This window comes from Sarcophilus harrisii, chromosome 2, assembly GCF_902635505.1.
Source record: "Sarcophilus harrisii chromosome 2, mSarHar1.11, whole genome shotgun sequence".
NCBI classification, from domain to species: Eukaryota; Metazoa; Chordata; class Mammalia; order Dasyuromorphia; family Dasyuridae; genus Sarcophilus; species Sarcophilus harrisii.
The window spans coordinates 518,163,388-518,177,586 of record NC_045427.1 but is presented as its reverse complement, the minus strand read 5'-3'; the positions used below and the strand labels follow the sequence as shown (position 1 = coordinate 518,177,586).

The window sequence follows — 14,199 nt, the reverse complement described above, 5'->3', positions numbered from 1 at the left end:
AATTGTTACATAAATTGTTCTCCTAATTCTGTTCACTTTTCATCAACACACACAATCTTTTTTCTGAAATAATTCCCTTCATCATTTTTTAGAGCATAACAGTATTCTATTACATTTACATAACATATCTGGTTCAACTGGACTCCAATTGATGAGAATCTCCTTCGTTTCCAATTCTTTGCCACCACAAAAAGAGCTAATATAAATATTTTTGTGATCTGGGTCCCCTTCTTTTTTTTTTAAAGAAATCTTTTAAAAAATCTTTTTGGGTTTACAGACCTAGCTATGGTATTGCTAAGTCAAAGGGGATGTATAGTTTAATAGTTTTGAGTACATTATTCCAAATTACTTGATCCTTCCTCTATTTTTTCCTTAGATGTGTACATTTTGAAATTGCTAGTCTTCAAATTCTAGCCCCAGCCTTATACCTCCCTGTACAGAGTCTCCTCTGGATACTCCAGCTGCTAGTGATTTCAAGCCTCCTCTGGAAGCCCTCAGCCCTCACTAAGCAGGGCTCTTTTGGGAGTCATGCCTTCTCTAAATCCATTTCCTTCTTTGAAAAAGGGAGGGCTGGGCTAGATGTCTGAACCCCCCCCCCCCCCCCCCCCCCCCCAGCAGCTGTATAGTGCTGTTATCTAACATCTCTTCCATTTTAGACTTAAAAAAGGTATTTTTCATTATTGTTGGGGTTTTTTGGTCCCATCTCTAAAATTAGATTCTAAGTTCTTTGAGGGCGCAAAGAGGTCTCTAACCTTTTTGTATAGTACCTAGGACCTTAAACATAATGGGTGATAAATAAGTATCTTTGGATTGTATAATGACAGGAAATTACAGCTTTATTCTCTTCTCTACTAGTTCAGTGTTTTTTATGACCCAGACATTTTGTGAAAGCTATTCAGTGAAAACAATTCTCATCATCATAATTACAAAAGACAGGGAACCAAATGTCTGGCTTTCATGTACAGCCTCTGACCACAAACCATCCCACAGACTCAAATAGTGGTTGTGGGTCACTCAACTTAGCAGCTTAGATTTTATCTACATTCCTCCCTTTAAGCAGTAGCCAGAAGACTTTTGGGTGGAGAAAGCTTAATGTAGGAAATCTGAAGGGAAGGTCATACTGCGGGTAAGCTGATGTAGAGTGTCTCTTCAAAAGCACAATCAAATTGGAAAGGGATTTCTAACTTGGATTCCTTTCCTGGACCATTTTTAATAATCTATTTATTGCACAGTGGAAACTCAAGAATTCTCAAGAAGTCTGAACTTTATAATGTACACAATGATATCTAGAAAATTCTTCCTGTAACAAACTGGGCATGTGACTGGGTCCTTTGGCTTATGAAATTTTACAAACTGGGAGAACCACAGGACATAAGAAACAAGACTTTAGAAGGTGCTGTTAAAGTGCTATCTCTACCAGAAAGGCCATCTCTCCTACTAGAGGAGCATTTACCCACAAATGCTAAGGAAATAGCAGAGCCTGTCTTGCTCTTATAATGTGAATGTAGCAATCCTAGTACTTAAATAGGAAAATAATTACTTGTGGCTCCAAATAAAATAATAATATAAAACTATATATCATAAGGCATATCACCACTCATTAGTAATATACAGATATTTCTTACATTAACTATTCAACTGGTTTATCTGTACTTTGGATTAAGTGCAAGGAAAAAGGGATGAAGTTAGTCTGGCTTTATCAACACCATTCTAGGCAAGCTTTCTTAAAGGAATAGTTTATTTAAAGGAAATAAGCAAATCAACTCAAAGTCTCTCTGATTTTATAATCACCCCCAATTAGTCTCTTTAAACAGCAAGTCTGAGGGATTTAAAAGTCTATGAAATCATTAGGTCTTGATGGGCATTCCCAGGCACATCATTTAGCTTCACTGTGTTCATTTCTCCATCCACGGAATTACAGATCTACAATACAACTAGAAGGAACAGAAATGTTCTAATTCAAGCCCTCGCTATAGAGATGAAAAAAGTGAAGGTAGAGTTTAAAATACTTGCCCATATGGCTAATAAGTATGAAAGGTGGGATTTGAAACCAGGTCTTTGGATGTGAAAGCCAGAATTTTTCCATTGCGCTACACATTGTCTGTCTTGGAATCTGTCTCTGTTTTTTTTTTTTTATGTCCTTTTTTTATTTTCAAAAAATTTCTCTCCCTTTTCTCTCTTGATCTTATGCGCTCTCTCTCTCTCCCTCTCTCTCTCTTTCACACACACACACACACACACACACACACACACACACACACACACACACACACAAATCTGGAGATGAATCCTGAGTTCTGCCATTTCCTTTCTTTGGGCCTTGCCTTCTCCATCTATTACATGAAGGAGTTAGACTAGACATTTTCCATTAAAAATCCCTTTAAATCCTAATCTCATATGGGTAACAGTGAGTTTCCTAGATCATTTTAGTCATAACATCAGAGAATTTAGAGCTAGAAGCTAGATCCCTAGAGAAGATAACCCATGGAAGGAAGAATATTTCACAGGGTTAGATTTTTTTAGGCATATAAACAAAAATAGCAATACAAATAGAAAAGCAAAATAAGTTGGGTCTTATTGTCAGGATCAAAATATTCTCAAAGATTTTCTGGGAGAAGGATATTAACCTATCAACAAGAATAAACATAAGAATAGCTCTAACAGTTAAGAAACCCAGAAGAACATTGGTTAATGGAACTGATGGACCATTTCTTTGGTTTGCTTGGAAAGGATTTTTAGACTGTTGTTCCTTAAAGGTACAATTCCATCATGGAGTTCATTCCTAACTTCTTTGAGGCTAGAGACATTTCAGGACAACAGAGGAGCCTCTATGAGAACAGAACTGAGCTTTGTATATAATCTTTTCAACCAAATCTTTTTATTTTAATTACATGACTGAGTTCCTTGATTTTCTGGGACCAAGGAGAAGGAGAAAAAGGAAATGAGAGAGTGAATTCTGATTCAATATTGGAGAGAAAGCCTCCAATCTTGCTGGATTGATTCTTTAGTATGATCTAGTGGCCTTATCTCCCAAGTTCCAGTCAGTTCAAATACCACTGAGCCCCTCCTCTCACTCTTCTCTATATGAAGTAACAAATGGCTCAGTAAAAAAAAAACTGGAGACTTCACATTCACACATGGATCTGAAATCAGAACCAGAAGGCAGAGATAAAAGAGGGGACAGAGAAGAGGAGGAATAAAGCTAAAGCCTTCAGATTCGACCAAAGACACAATGCCACTCAGTGGCAGAACCAGGCCTAGAATTTGGGCTGTCAGAGACTCTTCTGAAGATGAATAAAGGAGGACACTGCTTTAAGAATAAAGGAATGCCTTAAGCTTCTGGGAGAATGGTGTTAAAATTAATAAATAGGCTATACTATAACCTGAATTGGTTCTCCAGGCCTGCATTTTACATATATGTTATATATTTTTAAAAAAAGGAGAAGGAAAAAATCTAAGGGAAAAAACTAACCAATAGACCTAGCTTCTTATGAATCAAGCTGGCCTCTCCCTTAAACCACAAATCCTCATTCAGGGAACATGTAATTGGTCTTTGGGTCTTACTAAACATATATTTTACTTGGTGGCAAGGCAAAGGAGAAGAAGAGTGGGCAGGAAGCCACTCTGTCTTCAAGTTTTGAATTAACTCCAAATATTCTGATGTAGGACTATTTTCCCTTTCAATAGCAATTAAAATCTCAATAAACTTGCAAAGATAGATAATTCAATCAATTCCCTATATTTTCAGTACTACCTGACATGGCAATTAAGTTTTCAAACATGTAACAAAACTGGAATGTTGCATGACTGTTTATCAGCTTGGTCCTTACCTAACTTGGTTTTTACAAAGCTCTAGAACTTCTATATTTTCTCAGATTGTGTAAAGCTGAAGATTTCCAAGAATTTAGTTAAGTACTATATGTTCTTTGACTATTCATATAAATATTCATTTTTGTAATGCAAAAAGAATAGCCACTGTAATTAAGGGAGCATGTTAGGATAAAAAAAACACAATTATAACCTCAAAACTATATGATTTTTTTTTTGAGAGGGAAAGTGTTATTTTATTTTTATAATGACAGCAATGGTGATTGAAATAAAAAAGAAAATGATTATTATTTTCTAAAAAGCATCCACCTTAAAGATTCACATGTACTTAAACAACAATAAAATGGGTACTTAAAAAAGGTAGACAGAAGCTGAGGAAATCCAGTGTTCCTAATAACTACAGAACAAAAAGGCAAGTAAAAACTGGAAAAGATTACCCGGAAATCTATTTTTTTATTTCATGTTTTTTTTTTTTCGTTATTAAATCAGATACACTTACATTGTACCAGACAGAACTTTAACAAATTCAGGAAATTAGAAGAGATCTCAGGCACATTTTGATCCCATGTAAAAGTTGAGCTTTCATTTTACTCTGAAGTAACTGAAGAACAAGGTGAAATGATCATTTCTACAACTAGAAGCAGTCCTTGGGATGTGAGGAAAACCTTTTATCAGAACTAAAGAGATTATGCCCTTTAAGTTATTAAATTTTTACATAAGGTTTCCAAGTACACAAAAAATTGGTTTTTCCCTTCTGATGCTAATTGGTAGCACAAAATATGTTTAAAGGCCACTCAATACTAGACTAAAAAAGATTATTAAGAGTATGATGGGAAAAGATCACAAGAAGATTAAAAGAGGAGGCCAGGATGTCCTAGACAAGTCAGTAATTTCATAATTTTAAAATTTTCTCTCTAATCATCCCTCTCTCCATCTCCACTGAAACTGTCTTAGGCAGCGCTTCTTCAACTAATGTTCAAACTCTATCACAGGCTTGGGATCATGCTTCTAGGCCCCCTTTCCTCTGCTCCATCTCACAGAGTGCTGCCAGAGTCAGGTTCCTAAAACAGCTATTTCATGTCACCACTCAACTCCAAAAACCTTTACAATACTTTGCTCTTCCCCTTTAGGCTAGGGTCCAAAATTCTTATTCTGTCCTTCAATGTTTTCTGCCTTCTCATCTTCACTCTGCCACAACCCATTTCTCTATCGTTTCCCAGCATGAACCTGCAGCTCCACAAAAACTGTCTATTCTGTTTCCCAAACAGATTCATTTCTTCACTCTTTTAACCTATCAAAACTCTACCAACACCAAGAAAAGAAACAATAAACATGAAGATTTAGAAGAAATAAGGGTAGGCTCTCTAAACAGAAAGAAAACTAAGCAGAATTAAAAGAAAAACAGATGAAATAACTGTAATAAAATATAAAAAAACTGAAATGCAATTCAATTTAGATTAAATATAATGAACAATCTTGCTCATAGCAAATAGACAATGCAATACTACCTTCTTCTCAATAAAGAGGAGATAGACTAAGGGTATTGAACACAGCATATACGGTCAGATTCAATTATTTTATATTTTGGTTTTGTTTGACTTTTTCTATTACAAAAGAAGAGTCAGTATAGAAGCGAAAAGGATATTGGCAAAAGGCTGTGATGGGGAAAAAAAAAAACAAAAAACAAAACCAAACAATCAAACCTTTCACCTATTCTCCAAAGTCCCAGTTCAAGATGTCTGGGAAGCATTCCCTGATTATTTCAGCCCATTCTGTTTTTCTGTTTTGTTTTATTTTTCTTCTTTCAACTATTATACTTATTAGCAATAATGATTCCGGTTTTGCATTTAGTTGATGCCATACTATATTTGATTATTTATATTAATGCTTTGTCTCCTCAGACTATATGCTTCAGGAGTACTAAGACATGTTTTGTAGTTTTCTGGTTATCTCCTTCAGGGTCTGGCACAGACTTTTGAACATGGACACTCAAGAAATATCTGCTGAGTGTACAAACAACTATATACATGTACAAAGCTCTTAGAAATGCTACTTTTGTTCCTTCCAAAATTGAGGACTAGAGTTTGAGCTAAACTCTCTCTTATCCAAACATGTTAGAAAAATTAAAACTTACACCATTTTTTAATGGATTCAAAAAAAGAAGATAATGACTCCTGTCAGTGCAATTACTTACCACTCTTCATTACTACATTCGACCAGACATTGGCATTCAAGGCTTGTATGATTCTTTTTACCCCGGTAGATTCTGGGAAGTCATCTAATTGAAGAGGGGGTAGGGGATGAAAGGGATAAACACATTTTACTCAAACTATGTTACATATATAAATAAAAAAGCTTTAAAAAATTTTTTTTCATAAATTAACACATATAACAGTGGGAATTTCAGATTCACAAACTACCAAATAGAAATGAAACTTCAAGGGGCATGATTGAGATTACCAAAAATTACAAATTTCACTGAACTATTTCTCATGATAATATAGAAACACTAATAAAAAAGCTTTTATAAGAACCTTATACATAGTAAGTACCCAGCAAATATTTAATACATAACTAACAAGCAAATCCGCTACTAACAAGATTATTCTATAAATGAAACCCCATGAACTGATTCCTGTAGTGTAGTTTTCTCTGAAGCAGCTAGGTGGCTGAGTAGATAGATTATTGGATCTGGAGTCACAAAGACCTAAGTTCAAATCCAGACATCTTCATCAAGTCACTTAACCTCTGTTGCCTTAATCTACTAGAGAAGGAAAAGAAAACCACTCCAGTGCATTTTTGATAAGAAAATTACATGAACATTGTACTGTCCACAGAGTCAAGAAGAGACAGACACAAATGACTTACTGAATAACAATAATTATTATCTCTACTAGCTCATAATGGACAATAATATTCTATGAAAGACAGATATCCCTAGGACTTTATGATCTTTAGATATTAAAGAAGGCAATAATAAGAGTTGTCTAGATAGAAACTAAGGGGTCTTTGAAGGTGAGGACTTTGTTCTTTTACCCCTAAATAAACAAACCCAAGCATCTACTATAGTATCATGAATAGATTCTCAGAGAGATAAATGATAATAGTATATAATAATATAGTATAGCATAATAGCATATAATAATAACTAGCATTTACAATGCATTTCAAGGCTTGCAAATATTATCCCTTTTATCCTCACAACTATCTTGGGAAGTACATTTATCATGCTCATTTTAAAGATGAGGCAACTGAAGTAGAAAAATTAAATGGTTTGTTCAGAGTCCTAAGTCTTACTGACTCCAGATTTAGTGTTCTATCCACCATGCTACTTAGCTGATCACTATTTAATAATGGAAAGTTCTTAACTAAGCTTTTTTCTAATCAGAAAATATTTAATATGTGGTATGTAAAGTTGTCACTGAAACAACAAAAGGACATGATAAACAAAAAATAAGGCATTGAGAGATCCTGTTTTAAACCATGAGATAATCATCACAATCATATTTCATTAGGAAACTGTTAACTTCAAAACAAATTTCTTGGGGAAGCATTTCCTATTTTATGACAACTACTGGAAAAGCTGAAAAGCAATTTGGCAGAAATTAGGTTTCTGGGAGAGTGGCTTAAAAAACTTGTAGCACAAGAATGTAAAATGACTAATACTTCATCATAAGAAGTGACAAAGATAAAGAGCTCAGAGAAACATGAGAAAACTTGTATGAACCAATACAGGATAAAAATGGAATCAGGAGAACATCTGTATAATTAGGACTTAAACACAGAAGGTAAACCTGGAATAACCACGAGGACCAGCAGAAAAGACAATGAAATGCACATGTTCTTTTGTAGGTAGAAATGTGAGATCTGACAGAAGTGGACCACTGTGCAACCTGTGGTGGACATTACTTAATTCTTTTTTTTTTTTTATGTTATAATAGAAGGCTCATTTTCCATGTGTGCATGGGGAAAACTATGATGTAAAAATGAAAGACATCAATAAAGTATATCTTTAAGAAAAAAGAAATTATGATCTAGATAACAAATAGAAAGCAGCTAACTTAATGGAAAGATTTATACTTTCAATGGTTTATAATTTCAAGATTGTAGGAGGAAAAGACTAACATTTGAAATGCTTCCCATGTTACTAAACATTCATATTCAAAAAAGAGAAGACAAGAAGGAGGGTTCTAATGGCATGGCATGCTAAAAAACTCTGTTATTGGCCCAACAATTTTACCAAATCTTTAAATGAAGACTTATTAAATTTTCATATGATACAAAGCCATGTACCCTTGGGTTCAAACCAAGAAGATGAAATGTAACTTGGATCAATGTAGAGATCTATATTTAAGTTTAAAGAGTTGTAGCTGCTTATGGATAGGATAGGGAAAGCCAAACTTAACAGTAGTTCATGTGGGGAAAAAAAAGAAATGGACCACAAGAAAAAAGGCAAGATATCTAGGTATCATGTTACAAGAACGGGCAATAAAGAAAAGTTCAAAAAGACTTTCCCTGAAAAAGGACATTTAGGACATCTCACAAAACATGAAACATATCTATTTACAGTAGTAGTGAAATCCATCAAATCTTAGCATTTGAGAAGCTAGAAGTTAAAAAAATAATAGCAAAAAATTACTTAGATTGACCATGCTGAGAAGTTTATAAATGTCTAATAATATCACTAGCTGACATAGTATTATTCTCAGTATTAGTAAGTTCAGACCTACTGAAACTAGGCAACCAATATACTAGATGACTAGTAAACTGTAAAAATCAGAAACAAAAAGCCACAGTGATTTGAAAGCTGAGAATTATATGTACTAATATTAGGCAGTGCCACAAGAGGCAAAGTATTTTAGCAGATAGTTGAAACTCTGAGGCTGTTTTATACCTCTTTCTGTAAATGTTTTACACAGAGTGGGGAGGACAACACTACCACTTATAACCTCTCTGGAAAGCCATAACATCTCGGCTGGTCAATGGCTCATTATCATTATCATTAATGATCCATTACAACTAATACAACCTTAGCATTAAAGCAATATGAAATCATTCTGTTAGGGAAGTTTCTCTCTAGGATCTCTAGGTTCTAAAAAGTACATGGCTTTCTAAACACAATGGCTGTCTAATATCTTGTCATTTCAATTACATATGTGATAGATAATCTAGAAAGTTAAGGTTTGGTTTCCAATATTAGAATTGATATTAATTTTAATATCAATTTTAAGGTGATTGGGAGTTCAGAGCTTTAGGCAGAAACAAGGTATAGTATAAATGAATTGAAATTAAAAATGAAAATATCATTTTAAAATAAAAAATGATTAATGTTGAGTCTTAAGGCCAATGTAATCATAAAATTCTAACAGAAAAAACACTCACATTTTAATAACAGAACTAGGGAGTTCTGTTCAGAGAGGTTTAAAAAAGATAAAATAGGTATCCTTTTATTTGTCAATTTTCATCTTCAATATTTTTTAGAAACTTAAGAAAAATAGCCTAAATCTTTCATTTCGATTTTGTACTTCTATTATCCGACAATATCTTCCTTTTCAAAGAGAGGGGATTTTATAAAACATTGTAAAATAAATAGATAGAGAATCTAGCTATTTTCTTTTTTTTTGGGGGGGAGAGGGGGAGGACAGTAATAAGATTCTGTTTTATTGTGTTTTTTTCCCCTCACTATACCCAATATCTTATCTTCTATTGATCTTCCTCCATTCTCTTAGTATTTTTTTTTTTTTTTTAGAAATACCTATTTTCATACCAACTTTCTAGAGAACACTTGTGTGTATGACCCCCTACATATTCCTCAGTCTGCTATTCAACATGCTCTTTAACTTTGCCCCAACTTGCCTCTCCAATCTCATTTCTCCCTATTTTTCTAACAGACTGGCCATTCCAGCCAGACAGGTTTCTTCTTTGTCTCCTCCACATAAGAACCATTTCTGTTTCTATACTTTTGTTCCTATTGCTTTAATACAATCCCCTTCTCAGACCTGGCTCAAATTAAGAACTGCCTTTCTTTAAGTCCAGTTCAACTCCTAGCTTCACTGTGAAACCTTACTAGATCACTCCAAAAAGAGTACTTCCTGCCCTGAATTTCTGTAGTGCATGTTATTCATACTGCTTGTTATTCGTACTGCTCATCTGACAATTATTACAGGTTACTCTATAATGCCTGATAAACTTATAAGCTCAGTATTTAAATGTAGAACAAGAAATGTTTTTGGAAGATACTGAAAATGTAGATTCCAAAAATCTGATGATTCTGTATATGTGACTCCTCCTGAGGAGGACCAATTTCCTCCATTGTCCAAAACCTGTATGTCCTTGCATCCATAGTTTTTACTACAACTTCCTCTAACTAGAGCTATTACCTCACAGAAACCATGCTAAGTCTAATCAACTCCAAAGATCCAAAAGAACAATTTAGTAGCTAGGACGATCCTAAAATCACTAGAATTCATCCTTCAGTAGCTACAGATTGAGATGGGTGGGAGGGAAGGGGGACTTCAGAGCAACAAAACCTATTATGAAGAAGCAGACCAGGATTTTTTTTATAAAAAAGCTAAGAAAAGGTCCACTGCAGGGTCTGAATCTCAACTAGAATACCTTTTTACAAAATGAAAATTATTGACAATGTCAGGTGAATGTAATACTATTTAAGTCTTTAAATCAGGTTAAAAATGAAGAAAGCTTTCTGATTTTGTTGTGACTTTTGCCATATAAGAATGTATTTACATTCTCTCATAGCTCTAGGTTGAGACTATTATTGACTGTTGTTTTCTACTGAAGCAGATTTACATTATAACCACCTACCATCTTCCTCAGGTAATTCTTCTGGACTAAGTTCTACCAACTCAAAACCATGCTGGATGCACCATTCTTGAGCTTTTGGTCGGCTTACACCTAAAGAAAAAAAGTAAAAATAATATTCATATAAAGAAAAAACACTAAATGACACCAAAAAACAAGCTTTCCACTACTCTAATTTTCCTCCTTAATGACAAGTTTTAAAATGGGGAAACTACAAATATATCTTTGTTATAGATATAGATAAACACAGGTATATATAAGTATATCTATATCTATGCATATAAACTAAAGATTTCTGAATGATTTTCAAATACTTTATTCTTTTCCAAAAAATCTTTGATTGGCTAGTTAAAAGCTGTCAGAAAGATAAAGCCTTCAACACACTATATTGAATTCCAATCTAAAAAATGCTCATACTCTGCATTCCAAAAAACTGGAAAATGTGTACTATTTTAGTATCTCACCATTTTCAGAAACTCTGTCACAGACCAAGATCATCACCTCTGGTAGCCATGCTTCTGCCAGTGGAAGCCATGATGAAACACTGTCAAGACCAGATTTCTTGGGGAAAATATCAAAAAATACACATTAAAAGACAGTTTGCATCAAACTTACTCCTATCCCATTCCCGCTAAAAAATAAAGAACACCAAGTAAGCCAATAAGGTCTCTTATAGGGATCATGAAAATACGAGTTCTTACTTGTGTGCTGTCAAAGTAAACAATGAATGCCTGGACAGCCTCTGAAATTTCAGCTGTGATGAGGAATCTATTTGGCACCACACACAGATTGATGTCTGCAGAATAGTACTTGTTATCAATAGTCCAAGGGTAAAATTTCACACCATTATTTGCAGGAGTATCTGCAGCAAGATCTTCTGTTCCAAGAATATCTTTAAAAAAAAAAAAAAAGTTAGCATGTACATTACAAAACCAATACAAATTATTACATTTAATTATTACAATTTACATAATTTACTGGATGAGGGATTAACCAAATGGATATTCTGGTTGTGCCTTTTGTACATAAATTACAAAGGGACTTAGATTTTATGTATATTTTCAATAATATACATAGAATCTAAAATGGGAAAGGGTATTAGAGATCATCTAGTCTAAATGAGGCTATTACAGCTGAGGAAAGTGAGGCCACAGAGAAATGCAGGGACTGGATCAAATTCATAGCTAAGAAGGAGCCATGTCAGGTTGTAAAATGGGGTTCTTTGTTTAGTGTTCTTTCACTATGCTTTGAGAAAATAATGAGTAATAATGGTGATATGTTACTTAACTTAGCGACTTTTTCCACTAACAAGTATTTACAGATGCAACAATAAGGACGAACAGGCTAGACAGTGATAGGAGCAGTCTTGTAAACAGCCATCTGTTCATTCACCACGGAGAACAGTGATTTATGCCAGGTGAATAGAAAAGAAAGAATACTAATTTCACTCATTTAACTATCTGGGAACTTGTTAGAAAAAGGAGGGATATAACAATTCTGGTGAGTTTGTAAATGTTTTGACCTCCTTCTCAAATTACATATACAAATACAAGGTTAACAGTACAATGCTACTAAAATAGGTGATCTAGCCACATTCCTTGAGCTAACTGCCATATAGATATTAGCTAATGAAATGTCAGATGCTATTTCATTTAGATTTATGCATGATCATATAAGGTTGCACAATTTCAAATATAACTAAATCCTCTTTCAAAAATACCCAGATGAGGAAGAAATAACTTTTATTGTATTGCCCCAAAGGGCAAGGATCATTGGATCCTTACTCAACACAGTGAGAAGAGTGATGAGCAAATAAATATAAGTGTGATTTATGTAATGCAGAAAAACAGTCTATGTTATCACTAGTTAAATCACTAGAAAAATTAGTTATAATATACTTATTTTTAGAAATTGTTACTTCTAACCCATACTGAGTTATGAAGAACTCTGAAAAGACAAAGCATTCTTATGATTCATAATTAATAGGATATTTAGAATCAGAACTTAAAATTTAAATCCTAGAGAAAAGAATATGCACTTTAAAAATCCCAAATATTTTGGTTCATTAACATAGTGTGAAAGGATTTGGAGAACATGAGGAAGAGATGTTGATAATACATTCCAGAAGGAGGCAAGGAATAAATCAAAGGTGTTTATTTTTTCATTTACTACATTACCATATAAGCTGCACTCAAAAATGAACTCCCTCTGAAGGAACAAAAAATAAACACTAAAAAAAATTCTAACATGACTGCTTTCTTTACTTTTGCTGCTTAACAATATCATTCTCTTATTCTCAGTCTCCACATCTGTGGTCATCCTCTACTCGGTCTACTATTAAGAGAGTGATTTTAGGCTACACTAAGATTTCACAGCAAGATTTTGGGGGGAATGTGATGGGAAGGTAGGATGGGGTGGTAGAGAAGGGATTAGGGAAAAAGTTTATTCTACATTCAAATTAATACACTGCCTTTATTATAAGGAAATATCTCACTCATAAAAAAATCTCCTGTCAGTATGTCATGGAAAACTATAACCTTTTCTTCTGAAACAATTCTATTTTGAATTTTACTCCCTCTTCTGCTTTTTTTGCTCTTGGTAAAAGCTTTAGTAGGCTCAAAAAGTTGGTATTTTTTATTTGTTTTTCTCCAAATTCATGGCTATGATTTCTATTAACATCCTATTACTGGGGTTATGTATGCATTGAAAAGGCAGAATTTGGCCTTGCATCTTTAAGAAATGTTCTGCTCCTTCTGCTTAATCTCTACCTGAAGTCATAATCTTTTATTTGGTGTCAATCAATTCCACAGCAACCAGCTGCAGTGTCCCTCATGGTGGATTATGACAAGTTCAGATGGGAAATAAGCAGTAGGAACAGATGAGTTATTAAAATCAAAGGTTCTGTTTTCATGTAAATGTCTCAGAGAAAAAAAAATCCCCAGATCAAAGTCTGTATCACACTCAATGCTAATTTTCCAAACCTCAAGCAGGTGGCATAGCAATATGTGGTTGTTTTTCTTAGAGATAACAACTGCACTACTAATACACACTTGTGTGTGTGTGTGTGTGTGTGTGTGTGTGTGTGTGTGTGTGTGTTTGTGTAAAGCAAATTGTCCCAAGCTGGATTTAAAAAAAAAAAAAAATGGTCTTTTTTTTTTTTTTTCTTAAATACTCACCCAAATGGAATCAATCATCTGTGGTTTTTTTGAATAACCAGTTAATTTATTAATTTGGCAAAACTATCTTTCAGCACTTAACAAATCCAGAGATTCTCTATTTCATGGTACTCAATATGAGTTAAATTGATTTCTGGTAGCCCATCTACATCATTCAGTAATTAGAACTGATGTAATCACTCAAAAATTAATATTATTGCTCAATTTGGTATATCAGCTTAATATATTTTTGGTCTGGAATTGTGATAGTATCACTACAGAAAACTTCTAATGTAAAAACTATCTTCATCAATCCAGGTCGGCAACTGGGGGATCCAGATATTAATTGACAACTTCTGGTCACATAGTATGTGTTAGAAGCTACACTGGAATTTGG

The 14,199-nt window shown here is 33.9% G+C and overlaps 1 protein-coding gene across 3 annotated transcripts in view; it reads right to left on the bottom strand.

Annotated features, from left to right (window-relative positions):
- The window catches only part of AAGAB (alpha and gamma adaptin binding protein), a 54,557-nt gene that overhangs the window by 25,326 nt on the left and 15,032 nt on the right, over positions 1 to 14,199 (bottom strand). For all 3 annotated transcript variants that reach the window (XM_031955334.1, XM_031955333.1, XM_031955332.1), the window contains exons 2-5: positions 11,349 to 11,539; positions 11,112 to 11,208; positions 10,651 to 10,740; positions 6,023 to 6,106 (exon numbers count right to left, since the gene is read on the bottom strand). In XM_031955334.1, coding sequence (XP_031811194.1) covers positions 6,023 to 6,106; positions 10,651 to 10,740; positions 11,112 to 11,208; positions 11,349 to 11,539 — 462 coding nt within the window. The remainder of the gene's footprint in view (positions 1 to 6,022; positions 6,107 to 10,650; positions 10,741 to 11,111; positions 11,209 to 11,348; positions 11,540 to 14,199) is intronic.